Genomic DNA, 18,241 nt, shown 5'->3' with positions numbered 1-18,241 from the left:
GAAGCAGGAGGCGCACTTGCCGCGGGAGATTTGAAACATTCTTTATTTTAATAAGGCCCAATATTCCCCATTCCGTCCTTTTAGACTGCCTGCAGAGCTCGACTTTACGAGGCATAGAGTTAGCCCTACCACCATTTAGCGTAAAATAGCTGTAGTTACAGGTGTAGCTACAGGATTGCGTGGTATCTGGCCTTCCCGGAAATCGGCGGAAATCCTGGGATGGGGCTGCCAAGCTCGGGCAGGGCAGGACCGAAATGTATTTTCAGGCATGCTGAGCAATACCCACGTACGGCCAGCGTTTTGCCCTGAACCTTTATGACAACTCATATTGCAAGTAATTTTGCTGGACTTGCAAATCAGCAGCATGCTCTCAGCGTAAGCCAGAATCCTTGCCTTCCACCACGCCTCCCTCTTAGGGTTAGCAACCGTCCCGGATTTTGCGGGACAGTCCGGGCTTTTCATACGTGGTTCCGAGTCCCGCGCCGTCTCTTATAAGTCCCGGATTTGTTCCGGACCGTCCAGTTAGAAATTTGTATGTGCATGTATGCATGTAAACTATCAATAAAACTGATAAAATACTGCTTCACTTAAGTTGAAAAATTTTAAAAAGCACTTATTTCATTGTCTACGGTTTTTTTGCATTTTGTAGTACTTTTATATGACGAATGAAATATTTGTTCTGCAATTTGCAGCTGTACTTAAATCAGTCTGGACTTCTTGCAAAATAAAGCAGGTTATTGCCTGAAAAAAAGTCTTACAGTCTGGCTCTGTCATGTTATACAAAGGTTGACCCAGAGGTCCCATGCATTGTCCCGCACAAGGCTTAGGCCATTAACTCCAGCCTATGCTGCATAATGATGTCGATCGATGCCTTAGGTACCGCTATTTTCCCGTTGTCATCTAGGGGTACTTAAGTCAGCATGTCAATGTTTTGTTTGTGGCAGCACTGTGCATCAAATTTATTTATACATATATGACTGTCTGTATTTGCATGTACACACACACAAACGACGTGTTTGAAAAGTATAGAACCTTCGGTTAACAGAGATTTGTTTACTGATTTGGAAGAACACCCAAATCCCTTTCAAATTGTCTCCTTGGCAATGCGCATGATTTTTGCAGTGTTCCTGTCATTGTGGAAAACACTAATAAATCAGATGGGCCACCACATTCTGCATGAGGTCTTCTCTTAACTTAAATCCTGTCAGGGGCGCAATTTTGAGTTGTGTCCGTTTCAAAAAATGTCCATTTCGCATTCAATTCAGTATTGATGTAGTTGCGCTTGCGAGATGTATTGCATCACATCTGGTCACCTGCTTTCAGCCAGTCAGGGCTAGCTCGAAATGGACACTTTGAAATAGACATCGAATGAACAAAACTGAGAATTCTGCCCGTGTTTTTTCCACTTTTGAAATAGCCAAAAGTCATACGGAGCCACATCAAGGGTAAATTAAGCCTGACAAACTGCATGAACGTTTTGAACAGCAAATGAAGTCTGGATCAAATGCACACTGGACGAGTGCGTTATCACAACAGAGCAAGTTTGGTACGAATTTTGTGGACATCCTCCTCATGTCCAAATTCCATCAAAATTTATTGGACCTATACAACACTTACCCCTAACTAATGTGCAAAATCTTGGACTGTGATAAAACAGTCCTGCATCCTGCATGATGAAAGTCCACACTTGCTCAGCGGCAGTCTCATTTCGGCTCGTTGAGTGTGTGTGCATGGAAGCGGTACTGTTCACTGTTCACGGCTGTCTTCGAAATTGTTGTACTGCTCCTGTATGCAAACGCTGTTGCGTCATTTCTGAAGGCCTGTTGAATTTTGCAAACGGTTTCCACCTGGGTATCGGCAAGCTTTCGTTGGATTTCGACAAGCGCTAACTACACGTCCTCACTCATAGGCTGACTGCCAGCATCCGACGCTATACGCAGGTGGGAAAACATTCATGCATGAAAATGAGTGTCCCCTTTACACGTTCACCTAAAGAAGGCACCCGCACTTCATTGGTTTAGAGAAGGAAGCAGAAGAATTGCTACCTTTTTAACACATTCAGTACGTACATGCATACATGCATACATACATACATACATACATACATACACCCGCCACGGTGGCTTAGTGGCGGAAACTAATTAAAGGACCATTAAATAGAGGAGACATACACAAGACTCCTGAAGAACATATACAATGGATGCACAGGCAGTATAAGCCTCCATATGAAGAGTGAAAAGTTCTTGATCAGGAAGGGAGGGAGGCAAAGAGGCACTCCTTCCCCAAAATAGTTCACAGCCTGTCTCACGGGGGTATTCAGGCAACTTGACTTAAAGGGAAAGATACGACTGAAGAGACAACTTTTCATTGCCTGCGTTGTGTCGTCACGTTAAACCCTTCAACCAATCAATCAATCAATCAGTCAGTCAGTCATACATACGCTGAATTTATAGATTATGAAAAGTGTGAGACACCACTAAAATACAGGAAACATTAAAGAACCATTAAATGGAGGAGACATATACAAGTCTACTGGAGGACATATACAATGAATGCACAGGCAGGATAAGCCTTCATATGAAGAGTGCAAAGTCCCTGATCAGGAAGGGAGTGAGGCAAGGAGGCACTCTTTCCCCAACATAGTTCACAGCCCGTCTCAAGGGGGTATTCAGGAAACTTGACTTAAAGGGAGAAGTGAAAGATACGACTGAACCGAGAGTGCTTAAAGCCACTTCAGGTTTGCAGCTGACCCCTGTTCAGTAAACCAGGAGAGAAACTACACAAAGAGTGCTTAAAACGAGCTGCACTCAGACAGCTACAGATGGATATGAAAAATAGAAAGTAATGTTGAACACACACGCAGAAAGCCTCGCCTTTAGCTTAAGTAATGTAATGTTGAACACACACGCAGAAAGCCTCACCTTTAGCTTAAGTAATGAAATACTTGGTAAGGTAGATGAATACGGATGAACTTGGAAAGGTGGACAAGTTGCCCATGTTGACCCCAACAGAAAAAAAAAATACAGTGTAGAATTAATATGGGCTTAGGGGCATTCAGTAAGCATGCCAAAATAATCACAAGTAGGCCCCTCCGTTCTACAAAAGAAATGTATGCAATTAGTTTGTACTAGCAGCGATGACCTATGGGGCAAAAAGTTGGCACCTTATTGAAGAAAAACTTAGGTCAGCCCCACAGGCAAATGAAAGAATGTTTACAGAAGTAACACTTTGAGATAGGAAATCAGCATCCCATATGGAAAACAAACTCTGGTGCAAGACAACATACCTCAAACTAGAAGGAAGAAGCGTGGAAATTTGGGCTTGTTGGTTCATAACTTACAAATAAGTGCCGTGTGTGTCTACTTGTCTGTGTCTCTCGTCTTCTGCGCTACATATTTGTAAGTTAGAAGGAAGAAGTCGACTTCAGCAGGACATTTAAAGTACTGACAATTTGGTAACAGCTAGGGTGGCTAATAAGGAATGAGACTAGAAGTAGATGGATTGATTGATTTATTGTGGGGATTAACGTGCCGAACCTGGGGGGTTAACCTGGGCTATGATGTGCGTCGCAGTGAAGGGCTCTGGACTAATTTTTATCCCCTGGGATCTTTAACATGCACCCAAATCTCGACGCATGGGCATTTTCCCTTTTCGCCTCCATCAAAAAAACAGCCACCACGGCCGGGATCGAACCTGCGCACTTGGGCTCAGCAGCACAACGCCGTAGCCACTGAAACTAGAAGCAGAGGACGGCAGTCAACTCGATGAAGGGATGGTAAAGCTGAATTAAAAAAAAAAAAGTGTATTCTTACATATGAATTTTTATGGGACACATGGGTTATGGCCAACACTTTTTCAGAAATAAATAAACAAAAAGCATGGGTAAAAAGCAGGCTCAGAAGTAGGTGTATTTCTGTTGATATAATGACTGCCTAGTTTGCAAATTAAGTGTGCTAGGCAACAAGTATTAACTGTGGCATACGCTCTTGGCTGTCTGCGATGCCACAAACTTTGGGGGCAAATTTGTAAAGCTTTTATTGGCCTCAAAATATCTAGATCTCACGTGCGGTTGGGAAGTTGCAGGAAATTTACCTGCAAAATTTCGGTAAGAGGCTTTCGCTTTGCAGCTAGAAAATAGTGCTGCCACAGTTGCAATTTGTGAGGGCATACGTTACGTTAGCACATTTTGAGGGGGTAAAAAAAAAGAACAAGGACAACTTTCTTATTTACCAATTTTTTAGGTACAGCAAACACCTTTCATCATTGAACAAACGCCATGCAAACTACAAAAGGTCCAATCTTGGTGCTAAAACAAAAACTTTGTTTGCCTTTATTGTTACATTAAAAAGGCCAGAGTTTATTACCTAAGGTAAGCACATGTTCCTTATGTTGTATCAGCCTACATCCAGCTATAACCCTTGTTTCCTCTTCATATCTTTTATGGCTTCCTGAAAAGAAAATAAGACATAAAAGTATCCGAACAGGCATCAAAGCGGCAGTTTGGCCAGATAGCACAATAAAGTTTTGCAAGTAAGCTCTCGTCTCCTTGGCATTTCGCACTCCGCGCTACTTCGGTACAACCTGCTTGCTGTAAGGCGCTTAATGAACCCCATGTCGAAGTACGGATGCCTCTTGTACGTATTTTTTCTTTCTAGTATTCTTCATTTAGCAATTTCGCATCCACATGCTTTGTTCTTATTCATTTGCAAGTGCTCATTAATTTTTTAAAAATATTTAGAAATAAAGAGGAACACAAAATCTACTCCGGCTTCTCAAATAACGGATGAGGCGACGTAGGAGGCATTTTAGGCAAGTGAGACCCGTGCACCACTGGCATCTCAAATGTTTTCGAACTGAATGTCGTTGAGCTCAAATATGCAAATGCTACAATACTCCACTAGGTTTTTCAATGGTATTCACTTCAAACATGCTCCGAGCTCACACGAGGAAAAGATCGTTGCAAACAACATTCGAGGTTCGCAATAGCCTTCAAGATGCAAATGCTTGCGCCCTTGTCGCAGTGCCTTCATGCAACTTTCGGACAATTAGTGCTAAAAACAGGATACTGAGTTAACACAAACAATTTTGTTTAGTGTGTCACGCAATTGATTTTTCCTGATTTTCCCTGATTTTTTTTCTGAAACTGTTGCAAGTTTTATTTACATCATATTCTCCATCTCAGCAATGTAGAAAGCAAATATTTTGAGAGCGATTCACACTTTGTAAAGGAACAAACTACCAAATTACACTTTAACTAATTTTAAATACAGGTGGTGATCCTTTAATTTGAAGCCATTTTTTATGATGTTAAATGTTGTCCTACGCTATGAAAAAGGAACTTTACGGTGGTGGTACGTGCCACAATAACATAAGAGAGTGACACATAACTTTCAACTGCCATTGATGTTGTGGTGCAGCAAAGCTGATTCTGAACGTCATCCGAAGTCTGTCGATTGAGTTAAATGGCATTCACTTCGAATGTGTCTGGGACACGAGTAGATCGCAAACAAGGGTATCAGTTGCTCAAAATTTGAGTCGGGAGTCACACAAACCTCGTTCAAAATACACCATACCACTGGGCAACATTGTGCAGTGCTGATTTCAGAGCTGTATTTTAAACACCGCAGAGGTGAACTAAGAGGCAATTTCAGTTACTTTAAATGTTCAGAGTGGAAATGTGTACTAAGAAAACAAAAAAAGTGATGTTTTGCAGGGCAAGCGTTAATAATTTACAGAACAAAAATCTTACCTCCAACTTTTTAACTTTGTCTGATGAAACATCTTTGACTTGCTGAGATGTTTGGCCTACCCTTTCAACGAGTTTTCTCAGCAGATTAGATGTTGACATGAGTTCAATACTTTCTTGCCCTGTGAGAAATGGCAAGCAAATGAAAAATATGAACATTAACACAGATGAGCACTAACTAAAATTACAAGCAAAAGAAGGCATAATACACTATTATTGGTTAAGGCAAGCAAGAGATCGGCAATAAACCCACGTTCGCCCCATTAGTCAATTCTGCGCTTGTATTACTGGGTGTGAATGAGTTTCTAGGCACTCATGGCAACATTAGTAGCCTGCAACATACTTCGTTATAAGTTGTGAACAGTGCTTAACCACTTCTAGTCAACGAACAGCACAAAGCACCTTACCTAAAGACTTTCCTCGCAGCATTATATGAGCAGTGATTTGCGCTGCACGCCTGAATGGATATGAATCTGCCAGCTGTCAGTTAAGAAAAAAGTTGGAAAGAAATGATATGAATCACAGTTATTGTTTGCGATGATCTTGAGGACAGTTTACCGAGCAAATAAACTTGTCCGTACCCTTTGAATGAGCTGCTCATTGTGAAGTAAATACCTGAAAAAGAAAAAGGCAACTTAAAAAAAAAAAACCGCACAAGCATGCAAGCAATGCACAACAATTGCAATTTTTCTGTACTTAAAAATGACCACTAATTTTAAGCGACTTTGTGCCTGTAAACTAAATGCCTGAAAAGGACATTTTCTTCTGGAACCCAGAACTTGTGTAATATATATATATATATATATATATATATATAGCCAGCCAAAACGCTAAACGCTGCCAGTGATTTTGCTTGCAACTTTTTGCGCTTAAGCGACCTCGACTACTTTCGAAAGACATCCTTATGACGTTGCAAAAGTGGTAGTTTGGGCGAGCATGCTTCTAAAAGAAGTGCAAAAATACGACGGAAACATCAGGCTCAGAGACACGACACAAATCACTTACTTTGTTTACTTCCATTTATGCCAGCTGTTTGCTTTATTTTATTTATTATGTACAGTTGCTTTATTCTCAAATGTGAACAAGAAGCTGTACGAACGGCGTGTAACACGTACGGAGGACAGCCTATTCGGTATCAAATTCACTTGTGATATGCAACCGCGAATGTACTACGCAGCAATGAGACGCCCCACAGAGTTAGGAAAAAGTTCTTACCGTAGGAGCACACGGAAGACCATGCTGCTCAGTACGTGGCGCAGAAAATGAGTTCTTCACGCTTGAATTACATGCAGGAGTTACACTGTTTCATGAATTCATTGCGTAGTACTTGCTTTCAGTTTCACCATGCGCGCAGCCATCTTTCCCAAGTCGTGACGTAGTTACTCCATAGAGAAATAAAAAAATTCTTTCTCTATGGTTAGTTGGTTACTCCATGGCGCTAGACGTATGATAGAGAAGCACTATGGACGTATGTTACACAGAGTGTGCATCTGATCAGCGCAGAGGCACCAGAGCAGAGGCACTGCTGTGACATGCACAGAACCGACATCTCGTTTTGCGACACATTTCTGTCATCTACCTGCAGCCAATTTGTGATTGCTGAAAACACATACGTAAATTTCTCAATGGAAAGGAGGAGGGAGGAACGAACGCATATTCAGAGCAAAACGAAAGATGATGGAGCCGTTCAGTCGCGTAGGGGACGTGTTCCGTGGAGCCCGTAGAGGATGTCCCGGGCTCCCGGGCACGTGTAGCCAGCTGCGCCCGGCAGATCAGCTGAGGATCTATCCTCCAGGAGCTCCAGGAGGGAGCTGGCCAGCTGGCCCTCCCTCTCTCTGCTTTTGGGAATGGGGTTGGGAGAGGAAGAGAAAGATGGGCGGAATTGGAGGAATTTGCACGTTGGGGAAAACTGGGAGGGGTAAATGGGGTAAACGTCATGGATGAAAAAAACCGGAAGCTTTTCTGTTTGTGCGCTTCTGGTACTAGGGAACAAATACCAAACTTTCCGCCCAATCCTACAGCGCTTCTTATCTCAAAGAAAATTTACGAAGTCGAGATAAGGAACAACTGATGCATATAGTTTCATACGACGATTCATTCCTCCATGCGACGATTAATGCCAACGTTTATATCTACCATAGCTGAATCATTGCTGAGTATTGTAGTACCGTTACGGTTTCGCTTCTAAAAAGAGAAGAGTACTATGGAAAAAGCAGAGCGTGCGCGTCGTCGGAGGAGGCGCTGGCGTCGTTTTTGACACTCTCAACCCCGACGCTCGCTGTTCGCGCCCCTTCCACATTTTCGTCGTTTTCGTTTCCTTCGGTGCTGTCGGGCCGATTAGATTTCACGCCAGCGAGGTTAGGAAGCAAGCATCGTGACAGCCGCGTATTCGTTGACGGCTTGTCAACGCAAAATTTATGCCCATATTCGCGAAAATGCTGCACGGACATACGCTGTTAGTTTAGACAAACAAGTGCGTGAGTAAACATTCGTCATTCGGTTCTGTAGTCGGATAGATTGCCACGTCCCTCCGATATTCACTTGTCAGTGGGTCGTTAATCGCACGCCTGCAAGTGCGCTCGATCCTTGACTTGTTCAAAGGATACAGTCTAAACGTGCCAATTTTGTCTCCAACAGCTGGCTGTCAGCTGCTGCGAGAATGTCCGAAGCAGAGGCCACGTTGATCGAAGGGATCGGCGATGAAGTGCTTCTGTTCGGGTCCCTCTCCGTGACGCTGATCGCCGTGGTCTTCGCGGCTTTCTACATCCAGCCGAATGTTCAGCGGAGAAGGAACTCGCAGTCGCAGGCGAGTTTTGCTGGTGCTATCCTCTAGTAAACCATTGCAGCATTTCCCGCTCTCCTACGCGGCTTTTTATAACTGTGCGTGTGTAAATTATTAAAAACGATCTCCCCCTCTTTCCTGTGCCAACTTTGCTTGATTTATACTTTGAGGTCTACAGCGCACTACTGGGAAAGCTGGTCAGACTGGTGCACATAATAGCGGAGCTTACAGGCGGTTGGAGTAGGCTACAGAGAGTGAGAAAGAACGTATTACTTTATAGTCAGTTGTAGTCACTTTAATTGAGCAGGTCATTCGCAATCAAGTACCTCTGTAGAACTGTTTTTCTTCCCAGTGTCACGATACCCGCCACGAACGGTTCCGTTGTCACGTTTCGCATTCTGGCCGACTTTATAGAAGTGGCGGTGATGTTAGGTTTCATGTGGGCTTAATGCCCTGAAAGACAGTGCATCTTGTCTTGCTCGTTCTTACGGTGACTTTTCCTTGCACCTACAGCGTGCCAGGCGAGATGTCAGCCCTGCCGCAACTGGAAGCGACCATGCAGCGGGAGACACAGCCGTTGAAGACCGTGTTCAGGCCCCACAGACGCAGCTGCAAAATGACAGTCATGCAGGTGAACCAGCCGCAGATGAGGCCAACTCAGCTGCTGAAAATGGAGAACCTCCGTCACAGCAAGAATGCACCCAAGACGACACTGAGGCTTCCCAGGAGGAGGTTGATCCGGATGTCATTCGCCAGAGGCGCCTGGAGTTCATGCAGAGACGTGCAGGTGTGGAGGTCCTGGGCAGTGAAGAAGCACAAAGGGAGCAAGAACGCGAAGGCTCGCCTCCGGACGCCGATGGTGCCGCTGCTGTTGATCCGTTAGGTGACGAGGAAGAGGAAGCAGGTTTCTCCATCCGGCTAAAGTACTTGAACGACACTGAACGATGTGTCAGAGGCAGGCCAGATGAAACCGTGGGCTCATTCAAAAGGTAACAAATTGTTTGCCTTCTGTATACATGCCGCTGCTAGGTTATGCGTTGTGCATGTCAGTGGCTTGTTTTGCTCTGCGCTTGTCCTCAATTTATTGTTACCAATTGCTGTATAACATGTGGGATGCTTCTCTGTTCACCTTTTTCTTTGGGCTGTTTTGTTTGTTTGCTTATTTTGGCGTACATTTCACGGTAACTTAGAAGAAAAGCTTGCCATTGTTATCGACCATCTGCCTTGCTGGTTCAGTATATGTTGCATGCTCAGCGAGGAAATTGCCATTATGTCTTTCAGAATTGTTTGTATTGTACGTGCTTTTATTGATACAACTGCCATTTACAAATGCAATCATTCTCTCTGCTAGTCTCAGGCTACCTGCACAATATCTGCTGCTTTATGCCTGGGCAGTTTCCAAATGTTGAGAGGGATGCTAGGTATGCAGAAGTTGGAAACATGCTGGAATGCGTTGTCTAAGTGGTTATTCTTTCACCTGGTCAATGTGCATAGCTTTTGGACAAATGCTCAATGCGAAATGTTGGCACAGAACTGCATTCCACGCAGATGAAGCTGCAGATAGGTGTCATGTACTCACTCTGCAGTCGTCTTCTACAAGTTGGCATGAATTAATTCACTGGTTAAACCTGGGATTGCTATGCCAGTATTTCCCATGGGACTACAACAATACCTAGCACCCAGTGTTTTTCATGACGCTCTGTTCAGTTTCGCATCGCTCTGTAATCATGGGCAGCCATGGAGGAGCATAAAACGACCGGGTGGAGATAACATGCGGAGAGCCTTCAGAATGCTGGCCACGTTTCCATGGAGACAAGAACTAGAGGGCACCAGCTACAACTGCCTCAACAGGTCCTATGAATCCTGCTACCCCTTGTACGCGCTTAAACTCTGCATTCATTGCAGGTGGCAAAGGGGACGGAATGAAAGGGATGGCTACAAAAAGCTGATACTGGTGGGCTGAGTAACAGTGTCACTGCCAAACCAAACAAACATGATCACTAAGATGGTAGGAGTGCTAAGCACAGTTGCTACATCGCACGAGGGACGTGCAAGAAAAGTCACGTTGCAGACTACTGAGGCCAGAGTAAGGCTTGCACTCGTGTTGAGCCCCAAGTTCACAATGGACAGAGACAAGGTGCTCATGCATTCTTAGAGAGCCACGGATGGTTAATTCTTTCTTCTGCATGTGTATTTTACTGCAAACTTGGGATTTCTTATGCCCTGAATGGAGCTGTAGTCCTCTCAGGCAAATTGAGTAACATTGTGCCTCAAACCACACTGTTGTAGCTACATCACACAGGTTCAGGCCTCGCAAAATTAGCCATAAATTTCTTTACCTGAGCAACAGCTGTAGTGGTGAAAAAACTGGGGCTACTTCATGTGTCCTGGTGTTCAGTGTCCCGAAGAAAGTCAATAAGGAGGCGCCATACCTCTTTCTGCAGTCCCGTGTCTCTTTGAGAAGGTGATGTAGTCCACCGAGGTGTGTGAAGCTACTATTCTGTGCAACACCATAAAAAGAGGTCACCTGCTTTTTGTAGCATGCTCTGGGCCGCATCCTACACAATGATGCACATCTCCTACAACTGCACGTGACAAGCACAGAGGTGATCGCACAAAGCATACCTTGAATAGCCAAGGTGTAGTTTTTGCAGATCCTTTTCAGATGCAATATTGCCGATATGCGTCTAGTCATGTTCACTCCTATGTGATAAGGTTGACATTGGTAATCGCAGAGTGACCTAAAATGAGAAGTGCTTGCTGGAAGATGATTTGATGATTAAGGGAGACGGTAACTATTGGAACAAAAGACTGCTTCCGGTCAGCGATGCCAACATAGAATGGAAGCCTTGCTGCTGATTCAAGCCCTTGCTCTCACTCCTCCAGCATCAGTATCTCCTAGCCACATTTGCTGCATGACTAACCACTGCAAAGAGCCCCAAATGAAGCAACAGAAGTTTTCATTAAGAAGGACCTTCTCGTCTCATTTGTCGCTTTTTGAGGAACCTGTATTGCTGTCCGGAGTTTTTCCTGTGTAATAATTCTTCAAAGAGTTCTTGCTGCAAAACCGAAGAAAAGCTAACTGACAAAGCATGCGACTCAAAGTCGGGGCAGAGTGCAGTTAATTTAAGCATGGATGATGGGCAATTCCCTCTCCTCCCCACCTCACTGGGTCCCCGAAATTGCCAGTGTCCATGCAGGAATTAAGCATCATACAGTTGTGTCCACTGCTAGTCAATGGACTCAACCAGTTTACTGTCTAAGGCGACACTATTAGTGGACACGATAGTCTACCGTCTTGGGCAACACTAAGGAACTGTACGTAAGCAATTTTGCAGATGGCAAAGCAAAGTGTTGCAACGGTAACTTTTGAGGCCGTGCCAGACCATCGCTGCTTTGAAGCTACAATGTGCATCTAGTTACCTCGCCGTCTTTCCCATTTCTGCACGTCTTTTTATTTTTCTTTGGGGGAGGGGGGGGGGGGATTTCTTGTTTGTCAGAATTACCCATTCATTGTCTTTTCTTAGTTGAAAAACTAGGTGCTATCAGAACTTCAGACAAGTGACACCCCAATAGTCAACAAAAAGTCTTAGTGTCCTTTTTTCCATATTTGAACAGGACCACCTAATTATTTTACACCCTTTTTGAAAAAAAAAAAAAAAAAACGCCATTAGTGGGTTTACATTAATTGGGCGAAAATTCATTGTGTACAACTCAATCAGTGAATATTCATTATTCATTTTGAATTGCCCGAAAGCAGTACCAAACCAGCAAAAACAATCATTGTAACAGATTAAATTGCTGTTTAGGGCACAACCAAGAATGCAGTTGTAGAGTTTGGCACTTCACCCCTTTTCACGACTACCTCGTCAAAACGCATCCGTCCCATTTAAAGGTTATACAGTTGAACACGGATATATCGAATTATTGTCTATATCGAACAGTGCAAACATCCCCTTGAAAATCCCATGCAAAAGTATAGGGCTGTTGTGCGCGTGTATCGAACTCCTGATCACGGGCAAATTCGATATATCGAATTCCGCGCCGAGGGTGCCCCTGAAAGTTTGCTTCCTCTTATGGGGTGGAGTTGATGATAATGTTGACTCATCGCAGGAGCTGCCTAGCTTGGTGAGACAGAGGCGGCGTCCGCGGCATTATGTCGCTTCGATGGCCTTCAACAGCTGTTTTCACGCTAGCACGAGGGGCAGCTCCATGATAGCTAGAACGCGGATAGTGGTTGGGGCGAAAGGACATAAAGGAGCAAAAGAAATTGACCGGAGGCACTCTTTTTCTGTGATTGAGCTGTTTGGTGGCTCATGCAGGGGGACCAATGCGGCGTTGTATGTTTGTTTTGTCCAAGGCATTCATTTCGGACGAATGAAGGCGGGAATTCGTCGGGTGCAGGCTGCTGAAAAGATGTTGGTTGAAAAGGTGTTCGGAATTCCTCGCAGTAGTTTTGAGGGCGATGCATGCATCAACGTTGACGTAAAGGCGAATGCAGCACAACCCGCCCTGGCTATTCCGGAGCGTGTAGGGCGCAAAGCGACTTCGTTGCACGCCTCCAGATGGGGGAGGTGTTCGGTTCGGATGCTGAAGATAACGGCACTCAGCGCCTGACAACGTTCCCAGCCGCCTACTGCGGCCGAGGTTACGTCAGCGTTATTCGCCTGTGTTGTGGCACAGTGTACAGCGTTGATTTTCTCATTTGTGCGTGTTTGTAATTTTGAAGACAATTCGGTAAACTTTACGACGCAGGAGAAAAAAACAAGCGAAGCTCAAAGACATTTCAATGATAAATAAAGTGCGGTGGTCATCATGCTGCGGTTCGGATTTTTCGTGCTTTTAGGGTCAAAACAGTAAACTACCGTTTTCCACGACTTCAGAAAACTCTCAGTGATGTGCGGAGTTGTCACATAATCTTCAGATAGGCGTATTTTATATATCGAATTATCGATATATCGAATTCTTTTGCGATCCCCTTGGAGTTCGATATATCCATGTTCGACTGTAGTATCAACTCCTAACGTCGCACTGCTCAAGAGGACAATCCCAGAGTGGTTAAAAAAAAAAGTTCCACACAAGTGCATTTGCCCTTGGGCACTGTTACACTCGAAAATAACAAAATATTTCATGTAGGTCCACAACCGTGCATTGGTCAGTTTCACCAAGTGGCAGATTGTGTGCTTCGTAAAAAAGTAATGTGCTGAATCTGCACTGGGTGTTGCAAGCCTGCCGTAGTGGAGTGGTGTGGATCAATTCAGGCTATCTGGGAATTGTTCACATGACGTCATGATCAACAACAGGCCAGGTTTTCTTCGAATAGGTCATCTGCATGGTAATTTCGTATAGGCAGCTAACCCGCACAATTCTCGGGAGACCTAAGCCGTGAGACTTGTTCTGCACGGTTTAGAACAACACTGTCACCCAAGGTTCTGGGCGATTCCACCCTAGACCACCCAAGGACCACAGTTTAGCCTTTTTAAACTTTAAGTGCAGAGCATTTTATGGGCTCGCCTTGTTGTCATAGCTTGCTAACGGTCGATGCGACTTCCGGAATCAGGCGGCGCAGCGAAATAACGGACCCAAGTAAAGCCTGATGTACCGTCGTCAGGGGGTCACACTGAGGCTTCGAAAACCACATGGTTTAAATAGTCATAACCGTTCGAACCTCGTGAACCGCTGGCGCTTGTCATACATCTCCCCGTTGTTTAGCGCAAAGAAAACTGCAGGTACACTTCAGGCAAAGTCTGTGTATATAACCTGCAGCCCCCGCGTTCATTTAGTTACGAACGCTCGTTGGTTTGGTTTTTTAAATGAAAAAAGTGGCCGCGCAAGAAAAAATGGCGCGTTTGAAAAGCTGCAGAAAGGCTCCAGCTGCGCAAGCGAAAAATGGCGTGTTTGAAATGACGCAAAACAGCTCCAGTATACACAATTAAAGCAAGCACAAAAAGAACAAAACTCCCACTGGCACACTTTCAGGCAGGGGCGTGCGAGCACTATGAAGGCAGGAAATCTGAAATGCATTGGGTGGCAGCAGTGAGCGAATAACGGTGCTGCACTTCCGGCAGCTGTCACATTGAGTGGAATGGCTTTAATTTTTTCAGGGACAGGGAGGAGTTTCGCGAGAGAGCCAGATAGGGTTAGATGGCGTTAACAGCTATGTATGTGTGGGAGTGCACACTGCTACTCTGCACGTATTGCTACATCCATAAAATTGCTTAACTCACCATTGTCAGCAAGTATAAGTCAGTGATGGGGCAAACGGTGGCAAGATATTTCACATTTCTGTAACTGCACGTTAAAAACTGGTCAAGTCAATCAAACGCTCTTAATTGAGTTCGATTTCGCAAACATTATGTGCAGTAACTTGGGGCAGCACATCAGCCGATCCAGTCACACATGTTCCAGCGTCTACGTTGCTGCTCCGACGGGTGCATGGTCTTCCACTTCCAACGTTCCACTCATGTCAGAGCACCTACCACTTGTCATGGCTTCACCACAAATTGTAACAACTGATCGACGCTCTCGGGCAACCGAAGTTCGTTCTGGTGCCATGGTGGCCACTCAGCTTTCCCTTACATCTCTCGCCAACGAGGCCGTGCCATTGACGAAAGTGCCTGGCGAGCCCGTTGCTCTGCGGAGAAGCACACGTGTGCGTCGCCAACCGAAGAGATACAGGATAGAGTAGTCCGCAAGATGACGAGTGTGAGGCAACTGTCTGCACAGTTAGACTTGTGTGGATGTGTGCAGCTGAGACCAAACAAACTGTTGCCACTTCTGCTGGGAGCCAAAACGTGCCTTAATGCAAGAGAGACATTAAACAGCCATTAAAAAGAATACACTTCAGTTTTGCCAACAGGCAAACACCATTAAAAAGTGGCATACATCCCTGTTTCTAAGTGTAGTCCAACACCCCAGTAACTTCGGTTGTCTTCAGAGTACAAAACAGACTTCAAGTACAGGCCCAGATTTTTTTTTTTTTTTCAGAGCTTCGGCCAATCCCCTACTGTTGGTATGTGCCACGCTCTGTGTATGCATCACATCTCATGCTTAGGGTTAACAAGGTAACCTAGAGCACTGCAAGGGCCCGGGCTGACTGGAAAGCCAAGGCTCGAAGCGTTTGTCGGCGCGCCCAGGCCAGGCTCGGGTGGGGCTCTGGCTTAAATTCATGGGCCTGGCCGTTAATATTTCTGATGTGAAGTGTAGAAAAGGGCATTAAAAAAAATGTTCCGAGTTTATTTTCACGTGCTTCTTGATGTTAGTGTATGCATTATAGTAAAAATGTGTTTAGTCACTGTATTTGAATTTTAATGGAATTTCATGTATTGCATCAACATTTTATATTTTGGGGTATCGCATACCAAAGATACGATGAAAATGAATGCTGTAGCAGGTAAGAACCTGGAGCTGTACACCTATGTCTATGCACACATCTATGTACATCAAAATGTGGGTGTCGTGTGGGAATTGAACTTACATACTGGAGAAAAAGCACCGCTGAGCAACCACTACAGGTAAAACATTTCAGTGCACGCACTTAAATAACTCTTGGATTGAAACGTGGCACCGAAAATTTGAGCGTACCGACTTGAGGCTGAGAAAACCACGTGAAGTGGCCAAGAATCTGGTCATCAAAGGTGACAGTGTCTCCGATCATCAGAAGGGCCCAGAAATATAGAAATGCACCAGTGCTCAAGGGAGCCAGAAAGTAGACAGGTCACCACACTGAAATTTCCGTTGCCACGAGTCTCCAAAAGTCACCAGTTTGGCGACCAATCGCCAGACCTGGCCACGGGCCTGGGTCAGGCCTATGCAGTGCTCTAAAATAACCTTCAAGGTGAGAGCTGCGATGTTCCAAGCGGCATCCTACTTATACGTCAAGCTGTGGGTACAGGTTGACAACGTCAACCTTGGAACGTGACATTAGGCCTAACACTGGGCCGTCGCATGCCTACTTTTCCCACTCCTTCTTCTGCGCAACAATGTTAGTGCAAACGAGTTGCAAACTGAATGTAGGGAAGCTTCACAAATTTCCTGCAAAACTGGCAGAGTTGGGGTAGTAGTGCCTTTGCACATTTCGTTTTGTTAGCGCACGTTACTGCAAACCTCCCTCCTCCTCCCCTCCTTTGCTGTGTGAGCACTCTTGCACACGTTACATGGTGCACACCTCTCCATTAAACCTGCACTCGTTTTCTCTCTCAGCGCAGTGGCCTCTGTTCACACTTGATTTCACCCGTGTTACAGACTGTGAACTTGCATGGGAAAAAAAAAAAAACCTCAGGTGTGAGTAGTGACTCTGATAAATCATTTACATTTCATTCCTACGCACAAAAACCGCTGATGTACAAGGTGCACTGAACTATGAATCCGCCCTTTACGCATGCCACAAGGAACCCTGCGTGAATGTTGGCTGAATGATTCCTACAACCTTTTCAGGCGCCACTTTGCTCCTGAGCTGGCCGGCCAGAGGCTGGTGCGTCTCATCTACAACGGCGGCCAGCTCCGCGATGACTCGGCGAGCCTTTCCTCGTGCGGACTCAGTGACGGCTGTGTCGTGCACGTGCATGTGTCTACGGCGCCGGTCGTGCAAAACGCTGCCGCCCCGGCGAGCTCCAACGGCGAGGGGGACCTCAACCTGGGCGCCCTCATGTGGCCGCTGTTTGCGGCAATGCTGGGCCTCCTCTGGGTGCTGCACTTCCAGTACCGGGAACTCTTCAACACGTCCACCACCATGGTGCTTGTGGGGATATCGGGGCTCTTCTGCGTGGGACTGTACGGCCAGCACTACCCTCAGTCGCCCTTGCAGGCGGCTGCCACCAATCAGGCACCACCGGGGGGTCGACGGACTGCTCCACCTTCAGGAAGATAGCCCCGGGATGGTGAAGGATGTTGGAGCGAGGCCCTTGAGCACTTAGTGCACCCGTGCTGGTGACTGTGTTTGGCTTGTGACGCGAGAAGTGCAACGCAAGAGACGGTTTAAACGGCACTCCGCCTTTCAAGTGACGCTGTTTTATGGTTGCTGGAACTGTGGCCTTTGGCACTAGTTGACTGGTCTTGGTGTGTCTGAAGGTGTGCCTAGAGAAAATTACGGCGTACTGGGTTTACAGTGCAGTTGTTCCGATTCTATGCAGGGATTTTGTTGTGTAAAAGGTGCGGCGGAAAGACTGCTGTGAAGGAATTGGGCCGAAGGGGTAGATTTGAAGGCGGCTTAGAAGTGCACGTTAGCTAAGCTTTCTGGCACAACTTTTTTTTTCTTCCCAGGTGGTGTTTTATGCCAACCTCCTTTTCAAAACCTCACTCCTCCCCTCCCCCAAAAATTGCGTATTGTTCATAAATGCACTAAATGATTGAAGTGTTCTCTTTCTTTCCCACGTGGCTGTGTTCAAATGTATAAACTGCTAAGAGACCAGATTTAGGGGAAATCCCCAAGGTGGAGTAAGACCAGGTCCAGGATAAGATCCTGGACCAGGACAAATTTTTCTTCAATTGCGAAGTTTCTGAGAAAGCTGTATAGCTTTCCTTTGTAGCCGTAGGGCTGCATTTAGTGGATGTCAAACTTTCCTTCGTGTAAACTGTTCACAGCAAGGTGGTCAATATACTGCTATCTGCAAAGATACAATTTGTAGGTGTAGTCCAACTGGATATATAGGCTATGACTGCAGCACACTGAACATATTATTAGCAGCACGCTTTGAAATTATTCACGTTGTATT

The 18,241-nt window shown here is 45.3% G+C and overlaps 2 protein-coding genes across 5 annotated transcripts; one reads left to right on the top strand and one right to left on the bottom strand.

The window, feature by feature from the left end:
* Nucleotides 1-3,524: 3,524 nt before the first annotated feature.
* On the bottom strand, nt 3,525-7,130 carry LOC144178775 (protein NCBP2AS2 homolog). 2 transcript variants are annotated; one of them, XM_077706887.1, is made up of 6 exons: nt 6,962-7,130; nt 6,328-6,361; nt 6,154-6,226; nt 5,750-5,868; nt 4,365-4,448; nt 3,525-3,736 (listed from the first exon to the last, which is right to left on the bottom strand). In XM_077706887.1, exons 1-5 carry the CDS (start codon nt 6,982-6,984, stop codon nt 4,410-4,412), a joined length of 288 nt encoding a protein of 95 aa, XP_077563013.1. In that variant the 5' UTR covers nt 6,985-7,130; the 3' UTR covers nt 3,525-3,736; nt 4,365-4,409. The 2 variants fall into 2 exon arrangements, with proteins under 2 accessions (XP_077563013.1, XP_077563011.1); XM_077706885.1 differs by lacking the exon at nt 3,525-3,736 and having other exon boundaries at nt 4,299-4,448.
* Nucleotides 7,131-7,991: 861 nt separating this feature from the next.
* LOC144178774 (transmembrane and ubiquitin-like domain-containing protein 1) lies at nt 7,992-17,880 on the top strand. 3 transcript variants are annotated; one of them, XM_077706884.1, is made up of 4 exons: nt 7,992-8,223; nt 8,384-8,552; nt 9,042-9,517; nt 14,892-15,465. In XM_077706884.1, the coding sequence occupies exons 2-4, from the start codon at nt 8,406-8,408 to the stop codon at nt 15,214-15,216; spliced, it is 948 nt and encodes a 315-aa protein (XP_077563010.1). In that variant the 5' UTR covers nt 7,992-8,223; nt 8,384-8,405; the 3' UTR covers nt 15,217-15,465. The 3 variants fall into 3 exon arrangements, with proteins under 3 accessions (XP_077563010.1, XP_077563009.1, XP_077563008.1); XM_077706883.1 differs by lacking the exon at nt 14,892-15,465 and adding an exon at nt 16,965-17,880 and having other exon boundaries at nt 7,996-8,219; XM_077706882.1 differs by lacking the exon at nt 14,892-15,465 and adding an exon at nt 16,965-17,880 and having other exon boundaries at nt 7,996-8,223.
* Nucleotides 17,881-18,241: the final 361 nt, after the last annotated feature.

The sequence above is a fragment of the Haemaphysalis longicornis genome, unplaced genomic scaffold (assembly GCF_048455015.1).
Source record: "Haemaphysalis longicornis isolate Haplotype H1 unplaced genomic scaffold, Haemaphysalis longicornis Haplotype H1 scaffold_4, whole genome shotgun sequence".
Taxonomy (NCBI): domain Eukaryota; kingdom Metazoa; phylum Arthropoda; class Arachnida; order Ixodida; family Ixodidae; genus Haemaphysalis; species Haemaphysalis longicornis.
The sequence above is the reverse complement of the archived record's forward strand: the minus strand, read 5'-3'. Positions and strand labels throughout refer to the sequence as shown.

What these genes read in the sequence shown, in the direction of transcription:
- LOC144178775 (XM_077706887.1), bottom strand. Translation starts at nt 6,984, where the DNA reads ATGGTCTTCCGTGTGCTCCTACG. An exon ending in GTCTTCCGTGTGCTCCTACG is followed by an intron (nt 6,362 to 6,961) that starts GTAAGAACTTTT and finishes TTTCTTTTTCAG; the next exon opens with GTATTTACTTCACAATGAGC. An exon ending in ATGAGCAGCTCATTCAAAGG is followed by an intron (nt 6,227 to 6,327) that starts GTACGGACAAGT and finishes CTTAACTGACAG; the next exon opens with CTGGCAGATTCATATCCATT.
- LOC144178774 (XM_077706883.1), top strand. Translation starts at nt 8,406, where the DNA reads ATGTCCGAAGCAGAGGCCACGTTGATCGAAGGGATCGGCGATGAAGTG. An exon ending in GAAGGAACTCGCAGTCGCAG is followed by an intron (nt 8,553 to 9,041) that starts GCGAGTTTTGCT and finishes TTGCACCTACAG; the next exon opens with CGTGCCAGGCGAGATGTCAG. An exon ending in ACCGTGGGCTCATTCAAAAG is followed by an intron (nt 9,518 to 16,964) that starts GTAACAAATTGT and finishes CAACCTTTTCAG; the next exon opens with GCGCCACTTTGCTCCTGAGC.